Raw genomic sequence first — 26502 nt, forward strand, 5'->3', positions numbered from 1 at the left:
TACTTTCAAATCTCAATATAACTATACATCTGCTCACTATCTAACCGGCAGTCATGTAAAAAGAAATTATGCTGCAGAAGAACATTCTAAACCATGATAACTGTCCTATCATCATATCCTTATGCAACAATTTACTTTTTCTCCCCTATCCCTCTATCTCCTTCCCCCTCCCCCTCCCCATCCCACAGTGCCCCCCCCCCCCCCCTGTGGGTGCCAACAGTGTTAAAAATTTCTACCGGTAGAGAAGTCTCTTTCTCGCCACTGGGTGAAGTGTAGTCAAAAATCTGCGCCATACAGTATAGAACTGATGTTTGTTGGCTGCAGAAATGTTCTTACGCAAATTACAATGGTCTAATTTTAATAAGTCTATCATGTGTGTTCTCCACACACTCAAGAACGGACCATGCCCCTCTCTTCAACAAAGTAGTATTACTTTTTTCCCCATCAACATAGAATTATGTAAAAAGTGAGTCAACCCTGATGGGGGCTGGCTCCCCAACTGATATTCATCAAAAAGCATCATAGATGAAATGTTCCGCTTCCAGAGTTTAGCTGCTGTGTCCACTAATCATTTTTATAGCACTACAAAACGTACGCAGCGCTGTACACGTTATATGTGTGGAATGTTTGTACGTTTGGGAAGCTTGCCAGGTGCCCTTGGCCTGGATTGGCCGCTGTCGTGGAAATGTTCCGCTTCCAGAGTTTAGCTGCTGTGTCCACTAATCATTTTTATAGCACTACAAGACGTACGCAGCGCTGTACACGTTTAACATGTGTGGAATGTTTGTACGTTTGGGAAGCTTGCCAGGTGCCCTTGGCCTGGATTGGCCGCTGTCGTGGACAGGATGCTGGGCTCGATGGACCCTTGGTCTTTTCCCAGTGTGGCATTACTTATGTACTTATGTACTTATATGCAGGAAAGGAGAAACAGGGGTGATATGATACAGACGTTCAAATATTTGAAAGGTATTAATCCGCAAACGAACCTTTTCCGGAGATGGGAAAGCGGTAGAACTAGAGGACTTGAAATGAGATTGAAGGGGGGCAGACTCAAGAAAAATGTCAGGAAGTATTTTTTCACGGAGACAGTGGTGGAGATGAAAACGGTAACAGAATTCAAACATGCTTGGGATAAACATAAAGGAATCCTGTTTGGAAGGAAGGGATCCTCAGCTTAGCGAAGATTGGATGGCAGAGGCGAGGCTGGTGGTTGGGAGGCGGGGTTAGTGCTGGGCAGACTTATACAGTCTGTGCCCTGAAAAAGACAGATACAAATCAAGGGGCTGGTGGTTGGGAGGCGGGGCTAGTGCTGGGCAGACTTATACGGTCTGTGCCCTGAAAAAGACAGATACAAATCAAGGGGCTGGTGGTTGGGAGGCAGGGCTAGTGCTGGGCAGACTTATACGGTCTGTGCCCTGAAAAAGACAGATACAAATCAAGGTAAGGTATACACAAAAAGTAGCACATATGAGTTATCTTGTTGGGCAGACTGGATGGACCGTGCAGGTCTTTTTCTGCCGTCATCTACTATGTTCCTAGAGGGCTCACAATCTAAGTTTTTGTACCTGGGGCAATGGAGGGTTAAGTGACTTTCCCAAGGTTAAAAGGAGCTGCAGTGGGAATTGAACCCAGGTTGCCAGGATCAAAGCCCACTAGACTAACCATTAGGCCCCTCCTCCCTCTGACTGGCCCAGGAGCTCAAATTCAACCAGGATGTACTGGCCTTTTCCCCAGTCTCAGACTGGGAGAAGAGAGAGAAGGATCTCCTCACAGAGACTCTGTGAGCAGTTATATTTCCTGTACTCTCAAAGCACTATTAAGGTAGTGAACAAATGTTTAGATAGTTTTATAACTGATCCATATTCAGTTACCTGTTATTATGTGCTGTTTTTGTTCCATCTGTTTTTATGGTTCACTGCTCAATATTTTTATGACAATAAACCTTTTTTAGTTTATTGCCTCCGTTTGTCTGGACTGACTAAGAAACTTGGTGGTTTGTGTTGGACTTGTGCTTTCTAGAAACTGTGGGACCACTGGAAGTGTGGCCCCCAGCAACCTAGAAATCACCGGGGAACACCTGGAGAGTGGGAGACTCGCCCAGAGACGGTTGGGACCCAGTCAGTGGGAGGAGGGTGCTAGTGTAGAACAAAAGTGACAGGTGAAGGCTGATACGAGCTGTACTGGGGATAGACCCTCAAAGTGGCCGCAGGGTTATCCCCAGGTGGGTGCTAGGCGTTTTGTGACCATTGTGATCCGCTTTGAAACTTTGCTAGGAGATGGCGGAATACTAATGACTTATTACATTACATAGCAATACGAAATGTGATATTTCCACCACACAAGAAGGATTTACATAGTACCTTTTGTAATCGGGACCACCAAGTGGAATCATCTTTCCTGCCCCCTCTCTTTCCACCTCCAGTTGATCCATTGCTGCCTCCTGAAGACTGCTGGCCGTTATTTGGCTTTGCTTCTAAAAACAAGTGAATACATTTGCATTTTTACATTCTCATACACTGCAACACAGGACAAGCAATAAAACACAAAAATTACAACCAATAATTAACTTTCTGCTTGAGCAAACCCTATCAACAGAATTATTTTTGCTCATTTTCACCTCAACAATGGAATGAATAAGAACATAAGATATTTTCTGACCTGCTTTTAACAGTGAGCGTAGATACTCTTGTGCTCCTTTCAGAATGCTTACTTTCCACTGGTTTTAATGGATCTCAGAAGAACTGCACTAGATGTACATAATACAAATCAGCAAATTTACACTGGTGTGTAGTGCATGCAGAATGATACACATGCACCCTGAATATGACTGGCTTCATACCACCTTCTCACTACTGTGGAGTGATAAAGCAAAGATACTTACCTGTAGCAAGTGTTCTCCGAGGACAGCAGGCCAATTCATTCTCGTATGTGGGTGAGTTTATCCACACCACCCAATGCTATTAGAGCTTTTTTTTTAATTGAGAATTTTTGCAAACTAATACAAGCAAGCAGCAATGAGAAATATAGAAATACATCAAGAAAGATCAAATATTGTAAGCGAGAAAGATGGTCTCTCAAAGCTATATCCATTTTCAAAATCACCTTATATATATCTCTCAATGAAATAGTTTCTGAAGAGGATAGCTTAGGTACACCAACATATTGAAAAGAAACACTGGTTAAGCTTTTTAGCAAAAGCTCCTCTTGCATTTGAAGAGTTCACAAAAGAGGGAGCAGCAACACCTCCTGGGTCAGGCTCCCCTAACCCGGGTTCGCTCCCTACATAGGTCACATCTACTAGCTCTGGCAAAGCCACAGGCTGAGGGGGGGGGGAGGGGTCCCTCAGACAATAGAGAAGTTTCCAGGGAACAAACGGTACTCACTGTTGAAGGAGGTTCTAGCACCTTAGACGACTGCAGGTAAAGGTCCATTCGAGTCCTGACCACAGTAACTGCATCAGGTTTCTTCTTTGCTGCCTTTTGCTTCACCATAGAAGTGGAGCAGAATGCCACGCTACACAGTAGCTCCAAAGGGACAGGACCTTTAGTCATGCAGACACATACTGCAACACGGACCGCCTTTTAAATTATGTTAACTGGCCTAACTCTCAAATTAGAGGAGCCTACGGTTGTCACAGTAACTGTCTGCAGCAAAATCATGGCTCACTCACAACTCTCCTTGTGTTCCACAGCAGGGACCACTTCTTAAATAACCTGGCTCTCTCGCACACCAAAAGAGCCACCGGGCGTCCTGGCAAGTGCCTGCAGAAATAAATCACAACTCACTCACAGCTCTCCCCCAAGCTACTGGAGCTTTAAGAGCATGTGCAGCATCCTCACCTCACATGTGTGAGTGCCTTCCTGCCCGCTGCAAAAACGCAGGACCATCAGTACAATACTGTTGCATACTACAAAAAGGAGAAAACTCCAAGGGGAGGTGGAAGGGTATGTGAGAACGAACGGCCTGCTGTCCTCAGAGAACACTTACTACAAGTAAGTATCTTCACTTGCTCCAAGGATAAGCAAGCCATGTTCTCACATGTGGGAATCCATAGCTACAAGGATCATCAAAAACAACCACCATAGGTCAACTGGGCCTTGCAATAGCGAGGACAAAATAGTAATTTACTTGAAAATATATACAACTGTGTGAGACTGTAGCCTGGAACAGAACAAAACAGGCCAAGGGGGGGGGGGGGGGGTGGAGTAAGATTCTAGACATCAAACAAATTCTGAAGAACTGTCTGTCTAAACCAACTATTGCATCGGGTATCCTGCTCAAGGCAGTAGTAAGATGTGAATGTGTGGACTGAAAACCACATTGCAGCCTTGCCATTTCTTGTGAGCCTTGACATGACCCTCAAGAGTCAGCCCAGCTTGGGAATAAGTGAATAAAATGAAATTTGCCTGCCAACTGGGGATTGCACATTTCCCGATGGCAACCCCCATCCTGCTGGGATCAAAAGAAACAAGAAGCTGGGTGGACTGTCTGTAGGGTGTAGTAAAGTAAAAGGTCAATGCTTGATGCAGGCCAAGGTGTGCAGTGCACTTTCACCAGGATGAGGAAAGAATGTTGGAAGAACAATCACCTAGTTGAGATGGAACTCTGACACAACCTCAGACAAAAATTTAGGGTGTGTGTGTGAACTACTCTGTTATGATGAAATTTAGTGTTAAGGTGGATCCGCTACTAGGGCCTGAAGCTCAATGACCCTACGAGGTGAATAACCACCACCAAAAATAAGACCTTCCAGGACAAGTACTTCAGATGACAAGAATCCAACGGCTCAAAAGGAGCTATTATCAGCTGAGTGAGTACAACATTCAGGTCCCATGACACAGGCAGAGGATTGATGGGAGCTTTGTCAAAAGCAAACTTCTCATGAAGCGAACTAGAGGCTGTCCAGAGATGGGCTTACCCTCTACATGGCAATGGTAAACACTAACTACACGAAGGTGAACCCTTACTTAGTTGGTTTTGAGACAAGACTCAGAAGGTATTAAACCAGAGCCTGTGTAGGGCAAGAAAGGGGATCTAGGGCCTTGCCCTCACACCAGACGGCAAACCTCCTCCACGTCACAGAGTAACACCTCTTTGTGGAATCTTTCCTGGAAGCCAGGAAGACCTGGGGGAGACCCTCAGGAAGATGCAAGGAAGCAAATTAAAGCTCTCAATATCCAGGTCATGAGGGCCAAAGCCTGGAGGTTGGGAAGCAGAAAAGATCCCTTGTTCTGCATCATGAGAGTCAGAACACACTCCAATCTCCAAGATTCTTTGGAGGACAACTCCAGAGGAAGCAGGAACCAGATTTGCCTGGCCAATATGGAGCAATCAGGATCATGGTTCCTCGATCTTGCTTCAGTTTCAGCAGGGATGGGAGAATATGCATACAGAGAGCAAAGCATCCACTGCTAGTCTATCGTAGACCTAGAGCCTGGAACAGAACTGAGAGACTTTGTGATTAAGTTGAGTGACAAAGAGGTCCACAGAAGGGGTGCCCCACATTCGGAAGGTCTTGCGGGCAATGCTCATGTTAGGTGACCACTTGTGTGGTTGCATGACCCTGCTCAGTCTATTGACCAGGCTGTGGATTTGCCCCACCAGTGGCCCTGAGAAGCATCCCATACTGGACTGCCTACTGCCACATCTGGACAGCCTCCTGAAACTGTGGGTGTGATCCGGTACCCCCCTTCTTGTTGGTGTAGTACATTGCAACCTGACTGAATGACTACAATTTGGTTGGACAGTCAATCTCTGAAAGCCTTTAGAGCTGAACAGGATGGAGATGGGACCTGGGATAGTTTAAGACGAGCCCTAATAACTCTAACCCTCAAACAGGTCTCTGTATGGACTCCTAACCACTGTCCTTCAACGTGCTCTTCACCAATCATCCAAATAGAGGAACACATGGACCCCAATCTGCATAGCAACTCTACGACTACTGCAAGAAACTTAGTAAAAACCCTGGGAGCCTACTTGAGACCAAAAGGCAACATGAGGTACCGGAAGTGACGTGTCCGCAGTTGAAATCGAAGATACTTCCTGTGACCTGGAAGTATCAGGATGTAAGTGTAAGCATCCTTTAAGTCCAGAGAACATAGCCAATCATTTTCCTGAATCATGGGGAGAAAGGTGCCCAGGGAAGCCATCCTAAACCTTTCTTGACCAGGAACTTGTTCAAGGCCCTTAGGACTAGGATGGAACCCCCCCCCCCCCCCCCCGTTTTCTTTGGCACAAGGATGCACCTGAAATAGAATTCCTGCCCTCCTGCCCCTGGTGGAACTGGATCTTTAGAAAGGCGGAGAATTCTACCTGCTTGTGCCGGGAGCTACTCTTGGTGGGCAATTTGGTGGTCGTTGACGCCAATGCATTGCGTAACAAAGAGATTACTTGAAGAACCCACCGGTCGGAGGTTACAAGGGACCACCTTTTTTGGAACAATTTCAGTCTCCCTCCAACCAGCAGGTCATCTGGGTTATCTTTACTGCAACTATGTTCTGCTGGAGCCAGTCAAAAGCTCAACCCCGGTTTTGACTGGGGTAGCTGGCTGGGCCTTAGGTGCATGCAGTTGATGAGAATGAATGCACTGGGACTGAGCCTGAGGCTGGCGAGAAGGGGCATACCCAATGGTGTGTTGGACCCAGCTCGCAGCAGCTTGCAAGAGCCATTTATTAGTATTTTAAGAATTTGGGGAGCCGGTTGTTAAAGTAACTGTCTCGGGTCCCTTCCTGGCGGTGGCATCGTCGTCGTCCTCCTCCTCCTCCTCCTCCCCTGTGACTTGGACATCTTCTCTCCCCATTGCCCCCCCCCCCCACCCAACACCTCTCTGTGCTCACTCGCTCTCTTTGTCCTCCTCCCCCCCTTGCACCATCCTTGCCTTCTGTTTTGATGTGATTATTTTTAAGCAGTGCTGGCACGTCAGCAGGAACAGGCTGCTTCAGCCAATCAAGGGGGCAGTGTTAAATCTCCAATTTTGAGATAGATCACCCTTGGCGCCTCCAAATTCCTTTACCTTTGCTGGCAGGGATAATGAGCCCTGCAAGCCAAATAAATGGACTGCCACTGATATCCGCTGCTTGTTTCTGGCTCTGAGCAGCATGCTAGGATTTCACCTGTGAGATTGATGTCGATGCTTCTTGGCCTTCGGCTGATGCCAAATGTCATCGATGCTCCTCAGAGCCAACAAGGACGATGTTGGATCCCCACGTCACTTCGGTGTCACGTCTGATCATGACCGCTCCCGGGGGCCCTGCACAGCGGTCGGCAATGAGGCAGGTGGAGACCCACTAAATGCTCCCACTCCCAGTGTCTGAGATAGGCCTCTCAAACATATGGACTGATGTACCCAATGCAATTCTTGACATCAATGCCAATACCGACACAAGAGTATGGGACCAGGCTCCACATATCTTTTCCATTTGAGCCTCTCTGGCCAGCTGGGTTCTTTTCTTCATATGAAGGCAAAGAACACAGCTGGAAGGGATATGTTCAGGCCCCAAACATTTAAGATACCAAGAACGAATGTCTTTTCCAAAGATGGTCCTATTGCACCAACTACAGAGCTTAAAGCCACTTGGAACCTTCGATGACACAGAAGGGAAAACAGCTGTGGCCAAATAAAATGGCTCGATGGCGTCTAAAAAGGGGCACACATGAGAAAAATTGAGGGAGAAATACTAAAGGAGCTGGGGCCTAAGAGGACCCACTGAGCGCGCCAAAAATAAACTTAAAAGTGGGGAAAAATAAACCAAAACTATAAAAGGAAGGGAGAGAGACCTTTCCGAAGCGAGAAAAACAAAAAGTCTGGGTAAAAAAAACCTCGAAGGGAAGGCACAAAAAATATGCTCATGCACCAGACACTGTGAGGAGCGCAGGACAATTATGTTCTCACCTCACTGTAGGTGAGAAGAGACCGATGGTTCTGCGCTCTCATGGCAGGCAGGAAGATAGTCAGTCATGCATGTGCCGTGGGGACGCTGCGAGTGCTCTTAAAGCTCTAGTAGCTTGCTTAAGCTCCACACCGCACGACGCGGATGATGTCACCCACATGTGAGAATACAGTATGCTTGTCCTCGGAGAAAATATGATAGCAGACAAATACTGCAAAACCCATTCTATCTGTTAAGCGTGCAATGCAATTAATCCCCATATATATAACTGTCTCTGGGAAAACGACTAGTCAAGTGACTTTATCATGTCTTCTCAGAAAGGGTCACATATAAGTAAGCATTTTCCACAACATCCCCCAAATTCTATAAATAGCACTTCAAATTGAGTGTGCAAATTTGGGTCAATGCCTGATTTGCGAGCGAAATTTAACTGAACAAGCTAATTAGTGCAGATAATTGAGCTCTAATGATCGATTATTGGTGCTAATTGGCATTAATTAAAATTTATGAACGCATTTTTAGTCACGGGGATCCGTGCGTGCTCCAAAAAGGGGGTGTAGCCATGGGAGGGTCACGGGCGGATCAAGGGCATTCCTACAATTTATGCGCGCTATTATAGAATAAGGGGGATCCGCACCTAATTTAGGTGCGAGGATTTACACCAGGATTTACATGGTGGAAATCCTCACATCTAAATTTAGGCACCAATCCCGGCACTAAACGCTATCCTATAAATGGCACCTGATTGTCAGCGCCTCTTACGGAATAGCACTTAGTGCTTTAATTTTTCAGCACCATTTTATAGAAGTTGGTCCCCATGTGGTTTCTTGAATTTCAATACTACGTTTGCACTCACCACCTCCCTTGTCAGGCTGTACCAGGCAGCCCTCATCCTCTCTGCATAAGTATTTCCAAACTTCATGCCCGAGTCTACCCCTTTTCAACGTCATCTCATGACTCTTTCCTTCTAGAATTTCTTACCCACTGGTGAAACAGTGTAAAGATGAAATTTTATTATATTGTATGGAAGGTTCAAGCCAAAATAAAGATAGACCATGAGAAGGAGCAAATGAACATAAGAAAACGTAGCTTCCTCAGAAGGAGGATAAAAATAAAATGGGAATTGGTTTTCCTTCACAAATTTCACACTTAAAAACAAAAACAAATCCTGTTATCACACACCTTTAATGTCAGCAGATGACCCTTTGGAATCATTTCCTTTCTTGCCATTTTTTCCATTGGGAAAATATTTTTCAAACCCTGTTCAACACACGTAAAAGAGCCAGGTGTATTAAAACAAAAACTATTTTTTGATAGAATGACAACTGACTTAACAGGGAACAGATAATCAAAAATTTCTTTTCTAGTTAGTTTCATGTGGCACATCCCTCATACTGCGCCCCACAGGATCTTGAGAACATGCTATTCAAGACGACTCCAGTCTAGGATGCTGCTAGTGACTGATCAACAAGGTACATAGGTACATATTAACACCCAAATCATGGAGATAATATCTTGATTTAAAAAGCTATCCTATAAGAGAGATGCTAATTTCAGGACATGGTGCTCCTAGGGAATCATGTCATCCTAGCCTAACAACAGGTTTGTGAAGTTAGCCAACACCACCTTGGTCCCAACAAGCAGCAAATAAAGGGGTCCTTTTACTAAGCCGCACTAAAAAGTGGCTGGTGCTATTGTTAGTGCATGAGTTTCCTTAACAATGTGGCCACTTTTAGTGCAGCAGTAAAATGGCCATGTTCGTTTTATTTTGTAATGGCCACACACTAATTTCCCCATTACCATGTGACCATTACCAACGGTAGCTCTTACCACCACCTATTTAGCAGGCAGTAAGGCCTTCTGCACTAATCTGGTAACATGCAGTAATGTGCCCACACTACCCAATTAGCGAAGGAACGTCTACTCTCCATCCCGACATGCCTCCCGCTCTGGAAAGGTAGAAATGTCTTACCTGATAATTTTATTTCCTTTAGTCATAGCAGATGAATCCAGAAACTGATGGGTTGTACCTGTCCACCAACAGGTGGAGATAAAGTGCAAAACTGAACTCATCCATAAGAGATGGTAAGTCTCCTTGTGCCTCAGTATTCCTCTTGACAAAGCAGAGATCCCCTGGAAAGAAACAAGAACTTCACCCTCCCCACAGCACACACATATATAAAGAACAATGGGAAACCCAACAGATGCAACCTGTAACCACAATTCAAAACAGAGAAAGCAACTGAACAACCGTATGAACAATATCAAGGGAGGGAACCTGGATTCATCTCCTATGACTAAAGGAAAGAAAATTATCAGACAAGACATAAGTTTACCTTCCTTAGCATCAAAGGAGATGAATCCAGAAACGATGGGATTTAGCAAAGCAATACTCAATGAGGGTGGGACCCAGAGATCCCCACTGCAAGAACAGACACACCAAAGGAGGCCTCTGAGCAAGCCACTACATCAACCTGAAAGTGCTGTGAAAAGAAGTGAACAGACACCCGGCAGATTTCATCTACAGCAAGTGCAGGCGACTCCACCCAGGACATCGACAGAACCCTGGTAGAATGAGCTCTCAACAAGAGGGGAGATTGCTTCTTTGACAGCAGGTAGGCTGACGTAATGGCCTCCCTGATCCAGCATGCAGTGGTATGCTTGGAAGCCTTAGCAACCTTTCTGGGGCCTCCAAACAGCACAAAAAGGTGGTCTGAGTGTCAAAAATCATTAGTGACCTCCAGGTACAAGAACAGCACCTAGTGTACATCCAAACAACTCATGGAGGAAAATGCGTTGCCACAATCCTCCTGCCGGAAGGATGGCAGGAATAAGATGGAAGGATGAGACTACCTTGGGCAGAAAGGACAAAACCATCTGAACCATAACTCCCACCTCCGAAAAGTGGAGGAATGGCCCCTCTGCACGACAATGCCTGAAACTCTGACACACACCTGGCCGAAGAGATGGCCATGAAGAACACTGCCTTCAAGGCAAGATCCTTAATGAAAACCTGACTAAAAGGCTCGAAAGGAAAGCGTTGAAACGCTTGAACGAAAGAGTTGGGGTTCCACTGGGGACAAGGCATATGCAGGGGTGGTTTAAGATGGACCATCCCTTTCAAAAACTAAATCACATATGGATGAGATACTAGGGACGAGTTATTGAGGTGACCTCAAAAGCAGGCCAAGGCCGCAACCTCCATCTGTAAAGTTATACGCAAACTCTGCCAGAAACAGTTCTGCAGAAAGGCCAAAATTTGTACCAGTGAAGCAGAAAGGGTGAAACCTCCCACTCCGCACACCAAGCCTCAAAAACTCTCCACACTAGAGCATATGCCACAGATATGAAGCGCTTACGCGCCTGCAGAAAAGTAGTGATAACACTGTCCAAATACCCCTTCTTCCTCAACCATGCCCTCTCAAGACACAGGCAGTAAGACCAAACCATGATTGGGCACTGAACCAGAAGGTCCGGGGAAACTGGGAGCCGAAACGGACGAACGAGACCCACATACCATGGGTGCCAGAGACATTCGGAGCAACCAAAATGACCCTGCCCAGATTCTCTGCCACTCTGTGCAGCACACACCCTATCATGGGCCATGGGAGAAAGATGTAGACCAACTTGTCCCGTGGCCAAGGCTGAAGCAGGACATCTATGCTGGCCAATCTTATTGCTACAAGACGCCATCAAGTCCACGGATGGCATCCCCCATGGGTGAGTGATCATTTGGAAGACAGAGGTTGACAACTCCCATTCCCCAAGTCCAGGGAGTGGCGACTGCGAAAGTCTGCCTGAACATTCAGGGACACCGCAATGTGCACCGACAACAGAAGAGGGACATGATCCTCTGCTCAAAGAAACAACAGCTGGGCCAGCTGGCCGCTGCGAGTGCCTCCCCTGCCTTTTGATATAGGCCACTGCCATCACATCCGACAAACCCCGGACCAGATGGCTCTGGAGAGAACCCTGAAAGGCCAGCAAAGCCTTCCAAAACACCCTGAGCTCCAGACAATTGATGGGCAATGCTCCCCCCCAACCCATTAAGCTTGCATCCATGACAACCACTAACCACTGCAGTGCTACCAATGAATTCCCCCGCTGCAGGGAAGTTGATGCAGCCATCACGCCATGCTGCATCTCACCGGACACTTCCAAGGGAGGCGAACATCATAATCCTAGGATATCAGGACCAGCGAGACAGTACTGACTGCTTCAGGGGAAGCATATGAGCCCTGGCCCAGGGAACCACCTCCAGCGTCGCAGCCATGGAGCCCAGCACATGGACATAATCCCATACATGCGGACAGGGGAGGAGGTGAATCTGCTCCTGAAGCTTCAGTCTCCTGTGATCTGGAAGAACACTTTGCCCTGACATGTGTCAAAACGAATTCCCAGGTACTCCAGGGACTGAGACACAACTGACTCTTGGCCAGGATGAGTACCCAGCCCAGAGACTGAAGGAGGGCAATCACCTTGGCAGTGACTGCTACTCCGTCCACATAGGAGACAGCTCTGATCAGACAGTTGTCCAGATACAGATGCACTCGGATCCCCTCCTTCCTGAGAAATGCCGCCACAACCACCACCACCGTGACCTTGGAGAAATAGACCTCAAACTGCAAGAAGCACTGGTGGGGGAGCCAGATGTGAATATGGAAATAGGTCTCCTTGATGTCCAGAGAAGTAACTCCCCCATGGCCACTGTAGCAATCACAGATCACAGGGCTTCCTCCCGAAAATGCTTGACCTAGAGAAACCAGTCAAAAACAGGCTGAAAGGATCTGCCTTTCTTGGGAACCACAAAATAGATGGAACCACCACCCTGACCCCATTTGACTGTTGGAACTGGAACCATCACCCCCAGTTCCACCAGGCTTCGCAGAGTGGACCAAATTGTGTCCTGCTTTTGCAAAGCTCAGTATAGGGATTCCAAGAAAGAGTTCTCTGCTTCAATCGTTGATTCTAACAGACTGTTTCTGGAAGGAAGACACCTGCCCAGGCTGATACCTCCTAGTATCCTTCAGCTGGTAGGATCGAAAGATCCTCTTTGGTTTGGAGTCCCCTAAGTCCTTAACCAGTTTCTCCAAGTCCTCCCCAAATAACAGTTTCCCCCGAAATAGGAGTTTGGTGAAATGCTGCTTAGAAGCAGCATCCGCCACCCAATGGCGGAGCCACAGCATAAGCAGGGCCATGACCATCAAGGACATCTGCTTCGTCAATGCCATGAGCAGATTATACAAGGTGTTTGCCATGTAAGCCAGTCCGAACTCCACCACCGGAAAACCCAAGTCCGGTAAGCCTTCAAAAAACGAATCCAATGCCCACTGAACCCAGACTAGACATGCCCTAGCAGCATATGAGATGCAGATGCCTGAAGAGAAAAAGCAGAGACCTCAAAGGAGAGCTTGAGTGCTGAATTCAGCTTCCTATCTTGTGAACCCTTGAGAGCGATACTCCCCCCCCTCTACCAGAAGAGTAATTTTCTTAGTCACTGCTGCCACCAAATTGTCCACCTTATCTATGCGGAATCTCTCCATCTCCTCCTGTGGAACCAAATACAAGCTGGACATAGCCCTATTTACTCACAGGCTGCCATCTGGGCAAGGACCGTTGAGCCAGAATTACCCTGGTTAAACCACACCAGAGAAGAGTCCTTCCTGTGTTGAATCCGGGACTGAATAGGTGCTCAACCCCCTCCTAATGGTCCCATCTACTGGCTACATGCTGCAGCACAAAGCCCTGGCTTTACATACTTCACCTCTGGGGGTTTTTTTTCCTTTGGTGCCTGTGCTTTTTTTTGTATGTGCGTTCCTGTAGCCTGGGGAAGGAGAAGACTGCAGCAGGAGGAGGAGATGGACCTGGCACCAACATGTGTACCCCAATACCAGCCTAGAAACGCCTGGACTCCCTAAGCTCAACTGAATCACAAGCAGAACAGGAACAGCTTCAAAGCAAAAATCCAGGAGCCGAGGAGACTGTCCACTGTCTGCTGGAGATAGACCAATACTGAGTCACCAGGAGGCTTACCGTTCCTTATGGACGAATCTAGTTTTGCACTCTATCTCCATCTGCTGGTAGACGGGCACAACCCATCAGTTTCTAGATTCATCTGCTTTGATGCTAAGAAAGTAAAAAATATTCTCCAGTGAAGGATTAGCACGCGCTAAGCAGAACACTACCAGAGGACACCTCAGCGCGTTCTGCAGTAGTGCTCCATTAGCATGCAGTAGGCCTACCACGCTTTAGTAAAAGGGACCCTAAGAGCAGTGAAACAATAACAGAATTGAAAAAATAATCAATGTAGGACAAACTGAGAAGTTTTCACTTCAGATATGTGATATTTCACTTCTAACTGCATTTATTAAATAAACAGCTCATGTTTTGGGTTTCTGTACCTTTTGGCGGCCGTGAACTGAGCCTTCTGTAAGCAGCAATTACATTTGCCAGAACAGTGCCACGACCAGGAACGACCCAAGAAGTAACTTGTCCATGAAACTAAAAGAGGAAAGTTTCTGAATTACCTCGGTGCAGCACAAAAAAAAAAAAAAAAAAGGTACCTATCTTGCAATTAAACAGTTCAGAAATTATGCCAATATGCACAGGAAAAATATTTTAAGAATTAAGCACCACCTAAATATTAAGATTCAGGAATTTTTTTTCCCTCAGTTTACTTTTTGATTTCTGCTTCATCTATTTGGGAAAGTGAGGTTTGATTTCTATTTTTACCCCCATTTTGGTGCTATTTTTGCTTTTCTTCTGTCTCTACTCCTCAAAGTCTCTTCCTGGCAATCCTTCCTTGCAGCCTGACAAAGGCCAACTTGATAATTCCTTCATATGGCACAGCAACTCTATTCGAACTCAGACTTGTGACATATCTTAAGCTCAGGCCTGCCATGGGAGCACCAAATTTTAGGTGCCTGAAATTTTTCCAATCCTGCATATCGGCCGTTATTCTCAGATAACAGTAAACTTTGCCCCTGTTATTTAAAACAGCTGAAGAGAAACATGAAATGAGCATTTATTAAGCACTAGTAAAAAAAAAAAAAAGCCTGTTTCTGAAAGAAATGAAACGGGCGCTAGCAAGGTTGTCCTCTAACGGCAATTATGTTTTTAAGGGAACTGTTAGGAGAGAGTATGTGTGTGAGAGAGAGTGAGTATGTGTGAGAGAGTGAATGAGTATGTGTCAGAGAGTGAGTATGTGTGAGAGAGAAAGTGTGTGTGTGTGTGAGAGTGAGAGAGACAGAATGGGTGTGTCTGTCTGTGTGAGTGAGAGAGTGTAGTGTGTGTCCCGTGTGCACCAATTATGCTCTCTCCCCTGCATTCATCCATATGCAGCAAACGTCCTCTGTGCCCTGCCCCCTTCATCCATCCATGTGCAGTATCTCTCCCCTGCCCCCTCCATCCATCGTTGTGCAGCAATTCTCCTCTGTCCCTTGCCCTCCCCCCTACATGTGCATCAACTCTGCATTCTCCCCTGGCCTTTCCTCCATCCACCCATATCCAGAGCCCCCCTCCCTCCATCTCTCTCCCCTCTGAGTTCCAGGCCCCCTCCCTACCTCTCTGTGTGCCCTCCGAATTTCAGGACCCCCTCCCCCTTCTCCTTTGAGTTCCAGGATCCCCTCCCTCCTCTCCCCTTTGAGTTCCATGCCGCCCATTCTCGTTCAAGTTCCACACTCCCGCGCCTCCCTCCCCTTCGAGTTCCAGGATGACCCCCCCTCCCCTCCCCTTCGACTTGCAGGATGCCCCCTCCCTCCCTCTGAGGTCCACGCCTCCCTTCTCCTCTGACTTCCACACCCCTGCGCCTCCCTCCCTCTCTCTCTGCCCTCCAAGCACGACCTGTCCTAAGGCAGCCCCTCACCTTCCTAAGTGCTGGCTGTATTTTTAAAATTCTTACCTTGGGGTGTGGCGTCCACAGTGAAGGCGGGCGGCGCTTCACACTGCCTTCGCATGTGTCTCAGCTCTGCCTCTGGTCCCGTCCTTCCGGAAACAGGAAATGAGAGCGGGACCAGAAGCAGTGCTGAGACACATGCGAAGGCAGTGTGAAGCGCCGCTCGCCTTCACTGTAGATGCCGCACCCCAAGGTAAGAATTTTTAAAATACAGCCAGCACTTAGGAAGGCGAGGGGCTGCCGGAGGACAGGTCGTGCTTGGAGGGCAGAGAAAGAGAGGGAGGGAGGTGCAGGGGCTGGCAACTATACAGAGTTCCCTCGAGGGTGGGGCGATTACAAACCCTACGAACACTACACGGCTTCACTGCCACCGAGTCAGCTTCAGAACGTTGGAGGTGTGCAAGGAGCTCTCGCCAGAATGGGCATGAGGTCAGGGAAAGAATGTTGACAAGATAATCGACTGGTTCAGATGGCATTCCGACACCAACTTAGGCAGAACAGAGTACGTGCGGAGGACTACTCTGTTGTGACGAAACTTAGTATAAGGTGCATCCATTTCAAAAGACCTGAAGCTCACTGACCCTACGAGATGAAGTAACAGCCACCAAGAAAATGACCTTCCAGATCAAGTACTTCAGATGGCAGGCGCTTTCATCAGCTGGGTGAGAACGACAGAGAAATCAATGCTAACAAGTCAGACAAACTGAATCACACCTCTGTAAACCTGGAAGATATAATGGGGCAATTTGACAAACTGAAAAGTAGCAAATCGCCAGGACTGGATGGTATACATCCCAGAGTACTGATAGAATTGAAAAATGAACTTGCAGAACTATTGTTTGTAATATGTAATTTATCTTTAAAATGAAGCATGGTACCAGAAAATTGGAGGGTGGCCAATGGTAATGCCGATTTTTAAAAAGGGTCCGGGAAATTACAGACTGATGAGCCTGATGTTGCTGCCAGGCAAAATGGTAGAGTGTTAAAAAAAACAAAATTACAGAGCATATTCAAAAGCATGGATTAATGAGACAAAGCCTGCATGGATTTAGTGAAGGGAAATCTTGCCTCACCAATCTATTACATTTCTTTGAAGGAGTGAACAAAACATGTGGATAAAGGTGAGCCGGTCGATATTGTGTATCTGGATTTTCAAAAGGCGTTTGACAAAGTACCCCATTAAAAACTCCAGAGGAAATTGGAAAGTCATGGGATAGGAGGTAGTGTCCTATTGTGGATTAAAAACTGGTTAAAAGATAGAAAACAGAGAGTAGGGTTAAATGGTTAGTATTCTCAGTGAAGAAGTGTAGTTAGTGGGGTTCCCCAGGGGTCTGTGATGGACCGCTGCTTTTTAACATATTTATAAATGACCTAGAGATGGGAGTAACTAGTGAGGTAATTAAATTTGCTGATGAAGTTCAATGTTGACAAGTGCAAAGTGATGCATGTGGGTAAGAGGAACCCGAATTATAGCTACGTCTTGCAAGGTTCCGCGTTAGGAGTTACGGATCAAGAAAGGGATCTGGGTGTCGTCGTCGATGATACGCTGAAACCTTCTGCTCAGTGTGCTGCTGCGGCTAGGAAAGCGAATAGAATGTTGGGTGTTATTAGGAAGGGTATGGAGTCCAGGTGTGCGGATGTTATAATGCCGTTGTATCGCTCCATGGTGCGACCGCACCTGGAGTATTGTGTTCAGTACTGGTCTCCGTATCTCAAAAAAGATATAGTAGAATTGGAAAAGGTACAGCGAAGGGCGACGAAAATGATAGTGGGGATGGGACGACTTTCCTATGAAGAGAGGCTGAGAAGGCTAGGGCTTTTCAGCTTGGAGAAGAGACGGCTGAGGGGAGATATGATAGAAGTGTATAAAATAATGAGTGGAATGGATCGGGTGGATGTGAAGTGACTGTTCACGCTATCCAAAAATACTAGGACTAGAGGGCATGAGTTGAAGCTACAGTGTGGTAAATTTAAAACGAATCGGAGAAAATTTTTCTTCACCCAACGTGTAATTAGACTCTGGAATTCATTGCCGGAGAACGTGGTACGGGCGGTTAGCTTGACGGAGTTTAAAAAGGGGTTAGATAGATTCCTAAAGGACAAGTCCATAGACCGCTATTAAATGGACTGGAAAAATTCCTCATTTTTAGGTATAACTAGTCTGGAATGTTTTTACGTTTGGGGAGCGTGCCAGGTGCCCTTGACCTGGATTGGCCACTGTCGGTGACAGGATGCTGGGCTAGATGGACCTTTGGTCTTTCCCAGTATGGCACTACTTATGTACTTATGTACTTATGTACTTATGACACAAAGTTATTCAAAGTCGTTAAATCCCAGGAGGATTGTGAAAAATTACAAGAGGACCTTACGAGACTGCTTTATGTTTTTCAGGTTTGCCCTGCTGCAGTCGCCACTAAATTTTTCAAAACTTTGCAGGCCAACTATTTTTGGCTTGTTTGGTCTGATAGTCGCCCATGGTTTCCCCGCAAAATCCTTTACAGGAGAAGGGAGAGGGGTGGCTTGGGGAATCCCGTTTCTTATTACAGAGCTGCTCAGGTGTGTCAGACCTGTGAGTTCTTCTACCAAGTAAAGCGCTGCTGAGCCCGGTACTCAGTCCAGGTTCTGTTTGGCGGCCGGACAACCCCGGGTTTCACCTGCACTGACCGCCGTTCCCCAGAGGTTGAGCCCCTAGGTGCGGGCGGCCTGCAGGACTTACGAGATGGAGCAGGAAGCGGGGTGATGAACATGACGGCCAGACAGGTAGCAGGCAAGAGAGTGATACAGGTACAGGCAGCGTCAGGAGGCAGGTCAACAGAGTAATCCAGGTACAGGCAAGGTCAGGAGGCAGCAGACATAAGAGTAATCCAGGTAAAGGCAAGGTCAGGAGGCAGGCAGCAGACACAAGAGTAATCCAGGTACAGGCTAAGTCAGCAATGAAGAACAAAGTAGAGGAGAAACACACTACTGAGCAAGTAACACCTACCAAAGTAGAAGTCGAAGCAAGGAGTCTAGGGAGAGCTCAGCTGATAGTGCTGGCGTCTGACATCAGCAGGGAGAAGGGACACAGCCATAAGACAAGAGCAGGGGAAGGAGGAACCGGAAGACCAATAGGAGAGAAGCAAGGGAAGCCAGGCAGGGGAAGAGCAGACCCAGGTGGGTGGAAGCAAAGCAATCAAGGAGCCTGGAAGCCAGGCAGAGAGAGAGCGAGAGCAGAAACAGATGCATGGAAGCAAAGCAATTAATGAGCCTGCAGCCAGAGAAGAACTACACACACATGGCTAAGGGTTGTGCCAGTCAAGTGTGCATGGGACCCTGCGCAGCCAGAGGACGCCGCTTGCGTTGAGGTACGGGACATGACAAGGTGAGGGTGGCCATAGAATGGAGTCACCCGCAACCTTCTAAGGTATGGGTGGTTATTGAGCAGACATTGTCTAGGGAGGTTCCTTTGAGGATTTTCCTTTGGCTTCCTAAGCGTTATAGAGTCTCACTTTTTTCGCTAGTGCTCTCACCTGGCATACTTTGCATCTGTGGGACTGTATGAGTAAGGAGACTGGTTTTCAATTGTCTAGATGTATCCCCATATAAAACTCTCTTCTCCTGGGGCTTACTTCCATTGTATTTAAATTTTGGGATAGCCAGGGGCTTTCAGCCTGGGGTGACCTTTATGGCGATGACTTTAAATTATTGATATTTGATGCATTAGCACGGATTTACCTCTATCCTCCTTCACCTAGGTTTGCTACTTACAGCTAACTCATTTGCTTTCTCAGAGGGATATTGAGGGTAGACTGGCCAGAGAGGCGACAGACCTCAAAGATATGTGTGAGGAAAAAACACTAACAGGCTTATTTTCAAAAGAGGACGCCCATCTTTTGACAAAAATCGGAAGATGTGCGTCCTTCTCACAGGGTCTTCCAAATCGGTATAATCGAAAGCCGATTTTGGACATCCCCAACTGCTTTCCGTTGCAGTGACGGCCAAAGTTCACGGGAGCGTGTCAGAGGCGTAGCGAAGGCGGGACTTGGGCGTGACTAACACATGGACGTCCTCGACCCATAATGAAAAAAAAGGGCGTCCCTGACGAACACTTGGACAACTTTACCTGGTCCTGTTTTTCTTATGACCAAGGCACAAAAAGGTGCCCGAACTGACCAGATGATCACCGGAGGGAATCAGGGATGACCTCCCCTTACTTCCCCAGTGGTCACTAACGACCTCCCACCCTAAAAAAAAATCTTAAAAAATTTTGATTGCCAGCCTCTATGCCAGCCTCAAATGTCATACTCAGGTCCATCACAGCAGTATGCAGGTCCCTGGAGCAGTTTTAGTGGGTGCAGTGCAATTCAGGCTGGCGGACCCAGGCCCATCCCCCCCACCTATTACACTTGTGGTGGTAAATGTGAGCTCTCCAAAACCCACCATAAACCCACTGTACCCACATCTAGGTGTCCCCCTTCACCCGTAAGGGCTATGGTAGTGGTGTACAGTTGTGGGTAGTGGGTTTTGGGGGGGGGGCTCAGCACACAAGGTAAGGGAGCTATGTACCTGGGAGCCATTTATGTCCACTGCAGTGTCCCCTAGGGTGCCCGGTTGGTGTCCTGGCATGTCAGGGGGACCAATGCACTACGAATGATGGCTCCTCCCACGACCAAAGGGCTTGCATTTGGTTGTTTCTGAGATGGGCGTCCTTGGTTTCCATTATCGCCGAAAATCAGAAACGACCAAGTCTATGGACGACCATCTCTAAGGACGACCTAAATTTCAAGATTTGGGCATCTCTTACCGTATTATCAAAACGAAAGGACATCCATCTTGTTTCCATAATATGGGTTTCCCCGCCCCTCCATCAGGACATTTTGTAAGGACGTCCTCAGCAAAACTTGGGCATCCCTTTCGATTATGCCCCTCCACGTACTTCATCACTGCTTTGTATAGATGTCTGATTAAGGCAGACCCACCTGGGCCCGCTCATCAGGTTCATTGGGTCCGGGGTGTTTTATACTGATGCTGACTGGGCGTCCATTGAAGCTTTTCTGCCTAAGCTAGTGGTATCACCATTTATCCGTGAAAATTATGTTAAAATGGTACATCGTTGGTACCTCATCCTGGATAAGCTGCACCGATGGTTTCTCCTTCTTGTTGGTGCAGCTGCTCAGCTGTGAGTACACTTTCTCATATTTGGTCGACATGACCTAAGGCTCAGGCCTTCTGGAAGGGTGTATGCTTTTGGCTCAAACTGCTCACTGGCCTTTTGGTTCCTTGGGACCCTGGTATCATTTTACTTAACAAAGCCATCCCTGAGTATCCTTCTGCCAGAGCAGTATTGATGTGTTTTTGTGTCAGTGCTGCTCAGTTGGTTCTTGCAGCCTCATTGAAAATATCTGGGGTACCCTCAGTGAGTAAATGGTTAAGTTGCACTATATTTATGATATGGAATATCTCCCTGCTGTTTGGCGTAGGTCCCTCTCTAAGTGGACAAAGATATAGGGACCTCTGAAGAACAAGTTGTAATCATTTGGACAGGGTTTAAAACCTATAAAATTTTGGGGTTTCCTATGATCATGACTGTCGATATTCAATGTTGATAATGAATCTTCTTTTGCTGTACTTTTATATGTTGAACTTGTTATGCCTCTATTGAAATTAAAAAAAAAAAGAAAGATTGTACCCAAGGAAATGGAAGGTTAAGTAATTGCCCAAGACCACAAGGAGCATCCTTACGGAACAGAGCACATAATGAAAAGCACCCTCCTAGTCAAACTACAAAACGGTTTGTAACATGGAATGCTGCTATTTGGGTTTCTACCAGGTACTTGTGACCTGGATTGGCCAACGTGACTCCTGTATTCTTGAACTTACATTGGCCGTTGCAGCTGAGGATTAAATTTAAGATATGGTGTTTAAAACCCTATATGCGGATGCGCCTGATGATTTTTCCCTATTCAGTATCTTATTACTATTGTTGAGATATGAAATTTTCTTCCTTTAATCATTCATGTCCAACCAATATTTTTCATCAACGAGTTAAGACATGGTTATTTGAGAATTGTGTTTGATATTATTCTGATGTGTTTATTTTTTGAGATAAGATATGTATTAAGCTTGATTTTTTTGTGTTACAATTGTACCCTGCGCTTTCCCACTTGTGGCAGGCTCAATGCGGCTTACATGGGGCAATGGAGGGTTAAGTGACTTGCCCAGAGTCACAAGGAGCTGCCTGTGGCGGGAATTGAACTCAGTTCCTCAGGACCAAAGTCCACCACCCTAACCACTAGGCCACTCATCCACTTTGAACCTGGAAAGGGATTTTGCAAGCTATAAAACCCCAGTAGCATAGCATAGCATAGCATAACATCACATCAGTACTGCAATCTCTTCAAAACCTATAATGAAAGTGATAATGAATGAGTGGCACCATGACAGCCAGGGTTGGCTCAAGGGCTGGTGGCACCCTGAACTAACTTGCTGTGGCGGCACCCCCCCTCCCCCAACTGTATCACTTCCATCACTCCCTCCCTCTGCAGGTTTGGCATCTCTTCCTTCCTTGGGCTGGCATCTCTCCCCACCCCCATCCCAGCCTCTCTTTGCTCTCCTCTGTCCCCTTTCCAGTGAGTCCAGAGCTGCGCCCTCACCTCTCTCGCTCCCCTGCAGTCCTGTAAAGTTTACATTGGCCACCATCAGCAGCATAAGAGGCTGCCTTCAGCCAATCCCTGGGTCTTCCCTCTACTGTATCCCACCCTCAGGAACTTGCATCAATGGAGGCAGGGCACCTGGGGAAGAAAGACCCAGAGGCTGGCCGAAGGCAGCCTGTCCTCATGCAGCTGACCTACATAAACTTTATAGGACCATGGGGATGTGAGATAGGTGAAGGAGCAGTGCCAAACCCGCAGGGAGGAGGGAAGAAAAGGTTTACTGTAAACCAGGTAGTCAGAGGCTGGGTATTTTGATGCTTTTAATTGCTGGCACTCTGATGACACCCTCAAGCAGCAAAACGTTCTATTAGCATGTGCCAGATTTAGGACATACGGTACTACAGTCTGAACACAAACTCAACACGTGCAGATAACCAAGTTAAGCTTCTTCAACAAGCAAACCTAATTTCAGCAGTGAACAATGTCAACATACAAAACACATTCTGGACTGCTTACAACCACCAACGATTTGTGCGATCAAAAAACAACCCCCCCCCCCCCTCCAATTTTAGGTTATTTACACCTACAGAAATAATACAAACAGTAATGTTTACTGTACTATTTTATTGGCACTTCAGGCAATTAACAAGAGTGCATATTCAAGAAAAAGGTGACTTTTAAAGGTTTTCTAAGAGGATCCTTCCCGCTGTATCCGTCTTTTGCCCTCTTAAAAAGCCTGGATACAGATATCACATGAAGAGGATCCCGCCCCCATGTACATACGTTGGTTTTATTGATGCCTTTAGTATATCTAAATGTACTATAACACAGGTCGTATAAGGATAACCAATAATAATGTAAACGGAAAATGCATTACATTTACTGCCACACAAACAAAATGTTATGACAGCACAGGGGACGCATATTACTCCATTTGACACATGAAAATGTTTGCCATCCAGCTGTACAGCGTTCCTTCCCCAAACCCACTATAATGCTCCGTGACGAGGAGGAACATTTTAAAACTAGTCCACTGTACGATACACATCCATGTCTCACTCACCCGCCACAGGCAAGAACCGCTGATCCCAGGGCCCCGACGCATGAGTAACCGCAGGAAAGTGGCACGCGGAGCTCGGCAACCCATAGGCAGCAGCAAAAGCAGATGCCGCAACGCCATGGCCGCCCGTGCGACCAGGCCACTAACGGAAAACCCAATAGGCCCCACGCGAAGTAACAATCAACAAACCAAGACGCCCGCTACAGACTATTAGCTGTCTTATTTTGTTGTGTGCACTCTCTCAGTCTGTAACCCCGCGACCTCAACAACAGTCGCTACGATGCTACGTCATCACAACCAGCCAACCAACCAGCTAGAAGCGTACGTGAGAAGCGTGTACGGCATCGGGAAAGAGAGAGAGCGACAAGGAGCAACTGCGCATGAAAAACGTCGCGAAAGACCCTTACGTTTAGTCGTTTACGCCTGTGCCTGAAGCAAGAACTATGTGTACACGCTAACGCTTGTTCTTTTTTTTTTTTTTTTTTCCTGTTGTTGCTTATACATTTTATTTGAATTGTGGTGGTTAAAGCCGGGAGGAAGGATGGAGATTCTGAGTTAAGAGGTAGCTCATGGTGAGAGGGGAGAGAGTTAGTGTTGGTAGTGTATAGGTATGTGCTGTATGCTACCTAACCTAAGGAGGTTACATTGAGAACAGGCGACTGTAGCTATCTAGCTCGTTTGTAGGCGAAGATTGCTGCCACACTGGTTCATCCAAAACAATAGCAAAAGATTATTAGAAATAACGGACTGCCAATGCGTGGTCCATCTCTACAAAGTCAAAAAGCTGTTCCAGTTGGATTGGCAGTGCCTTAAAACGTGGATGACAAAAGATTTACTTGACAGCTTTTTAATTTATTTGAAAGCTACCTATATGTAGATATAAATATCATGAAATAAAAACTGAATGTCACTAAAACGGCTTCCAAAATTATCATAGATGGTAGAAACAATACTAATACAGGCTGTATTTTGTGCTCATTTTTCTACACTGTTCTATACAGTAATACATGGCCAAATTTCAGTGAGGATATCCCAAGGGCGGACTGAGAGTATTTGATCCACCTTCCCCACACTACTGATGCCCCCTTAGCGCTTAACTTGAAGGGGTGGTCTAGTGGCTTGTTCATGGTCAAAGATGCCAAGGGTGGCCCATCCCAACACAGGAGATCAAAGGTCAAATGAGAGATTTTTCTCACAGGTCCCTGCCAAGTCTTCAGCTCTAGCATATGTACATTCTTAAAACTGACATACTCTAATTAATAAATAGAAAATAATTGGGTTTTTTTTGGGGGGGGGGGGGGGCGCTAGAGAACGGTTAAAGAATGGCAGCATGATTAAGGAGCTCCTCACCTATCATCGCCGGAGAAAGTTACAAGAGACAAGCCTGACATCGTTGCTACTTTTGCTTTAATAACGGAGCAACTTACATCGATAACTGGAATGCTGTCTGAGAATTCTTCAGATGTAAAATTTATCAAGGCAGAGGTGGCTCGCATCAATGCGTGTCTTGCTAGCGTCCGTTTCATCTTGATTTGTTTGAAGGAAGAATGGATCAATTAGAACAACGTCTTAGCAGCATGGAAGATCAGGCCCTAATATTTCAACGTGCTACTAAAATGGTGCAGGATATGCAACTAGCCATGGACGACGCAGGGAATCGACAGCCTCGGAACAATATCTGTCTGCTAGGTCTTCTGGAGCATTCAGAGGGGGAAAATCCCATTAAATTTCTTGAGGAATTTATCCCAAAGCTATTGAAGATCTCTTTTCAGCATTCTTTTGAAATAGAAAGAGCACACAGAATTCCATATGGTAATTTTTCTGCCGGGAAAATGCCATGCCCTATTATAAAAATCCTTTGTTTTCCTCAAGTCTCCGAAATTCTGCAACTTGCTAAGAGGCAACAGAACATTAAGTGGAATGGTAATCACCTTCAATTTTTACCGGACTTCACCGAAAATACAGTGGATCTTCAAAGGAAATTTCTAAATCTTCCTCCTCGTCTGAGGGCTTTGAATGCCCGATTTGGTCTTTTAAGCCCTTCTCGCATGAAGGTGACGCATCTTGAAATCACAACAATTTTTACTGATCCTGTTATTTTGGAAAAATATATTACTGAACACGAAGGGGCCCGTATGCAAACAACTACGTGACTCATGTAAAGATGTTTTGTAATCTTTTTCATGAAATGGTATATGTGTGTATATTATATATACCATGAGCTGTAAGTAGTCGTACACTTATATTTGAAGGTTAATAGTAGCTAATATTTCTCTTTTAGGGAGGGGGATGAATTTTTCTTTTTCATCTCCATTCACACTCTCACCTCCGGGAGACTCCTAAGGGAGATTCAGACTGTTACGGCATACTCTTTTATTGTTATTTTTACATTTTTATGCCATGACTGTTCTGTTTTTATTTTTTTGTGTGTGTGTTAATGTAATATCCTATACAATGCAACAGTGTTTGACATCATTTGGGTGCCTTGGCTCATTTTCAAAGCACTTAGACTTACAAAATTCTATAGGTTGCTATGGAACTTTGTAAGTCTAAGTACTTTGAAAATACGCCTCTTAGTGCAAACATATATCCTCTATCTTACTATAATGAGTAATCATATGAAGTGTGTCTCCCTTAATGTCAAAGGTATACTGAATCCCGTAAAAAGGAAAAAAAATCTTGTCCTATTTACAATCTTTGCATCAGTTGCTTTTTTTACAAGAGACACATTTATCTGCTTTAGAATCTGTAAAATTTAAATCTAAATGGTTTACTTCCTGTTTTTTCTCTCCTAGTCTTAAAAGGAAGAATGGTGTTGCTATTTTATTGGCTAGAGGCTTGCACTTTTCTCTTACCAATCATCACACAGACTCAGAAGGCAGATGGGTTATTTTGGTGTTGAATATTCAAAATGATACTTTCGCTTTTGTTAATGTGTATGGTCCTAATCTTGATTGTCCACAATTTTTCAAGGACTTATCTCACCAGATTTCACTTCTTACTGTTGATCACATAATTATAGGAGGA

General features: G+C 46.0%; 1 protein-coding gene across 2 annotated transcripts in view; it reads right to left on the reverse strand.

Annotated features, from left to right (window-relative positions):
- The window catches only part of AFG3L2 (AFG3 like matrix AAA peptidase subunit 2), a 159364-nt gene extending 135608 nt beyond the window's left edge, over positions 1-23756 (reverse strand). The window contains exons 1-4 of one of the 2 annotated variants that reach the window (XM_030212346.1): positions 23479-23756; positions 14291-14390; positions 9072-9149; positions 2361-2473 (exon numbers count right to left, since the gene is read on the reverse strand). In XM_030212346.1, coding sequence (XP_030068206.1) covers positions 2361-2473; positions 9072-9149; positions 14291-14390; positions 23479-23595 — 408 coding nt within the window. In that variant the 5' untranslated portion in view covers positions 23596-23756. The remainder of the gene's footprint in view (positions 1-2360; positions 2474-9071; positions 9150-14290; positions 14391-23478) is intronic. The other variant, XM_030212338.1, reaches the window with a different exon arrangement.
- Between the last annotated feature and the right edge of the window lie 2746 nt (positions 23757-26502).

Source organism: Microcaecilia unicolor, chromosome 1 (assembly GCF_901765095.1).
Source record: "Microcaecilia unicolor chromosome 1, aMicUni1.1, whole genome shotgun sequence".
Classification (NCBI taxonomy): Eukaryota; Metazoa; Chordata; class Amphibia; order Gymnophiona; family Siphonopidae; genus Microcaecilia; species Microcaecilia unicolor.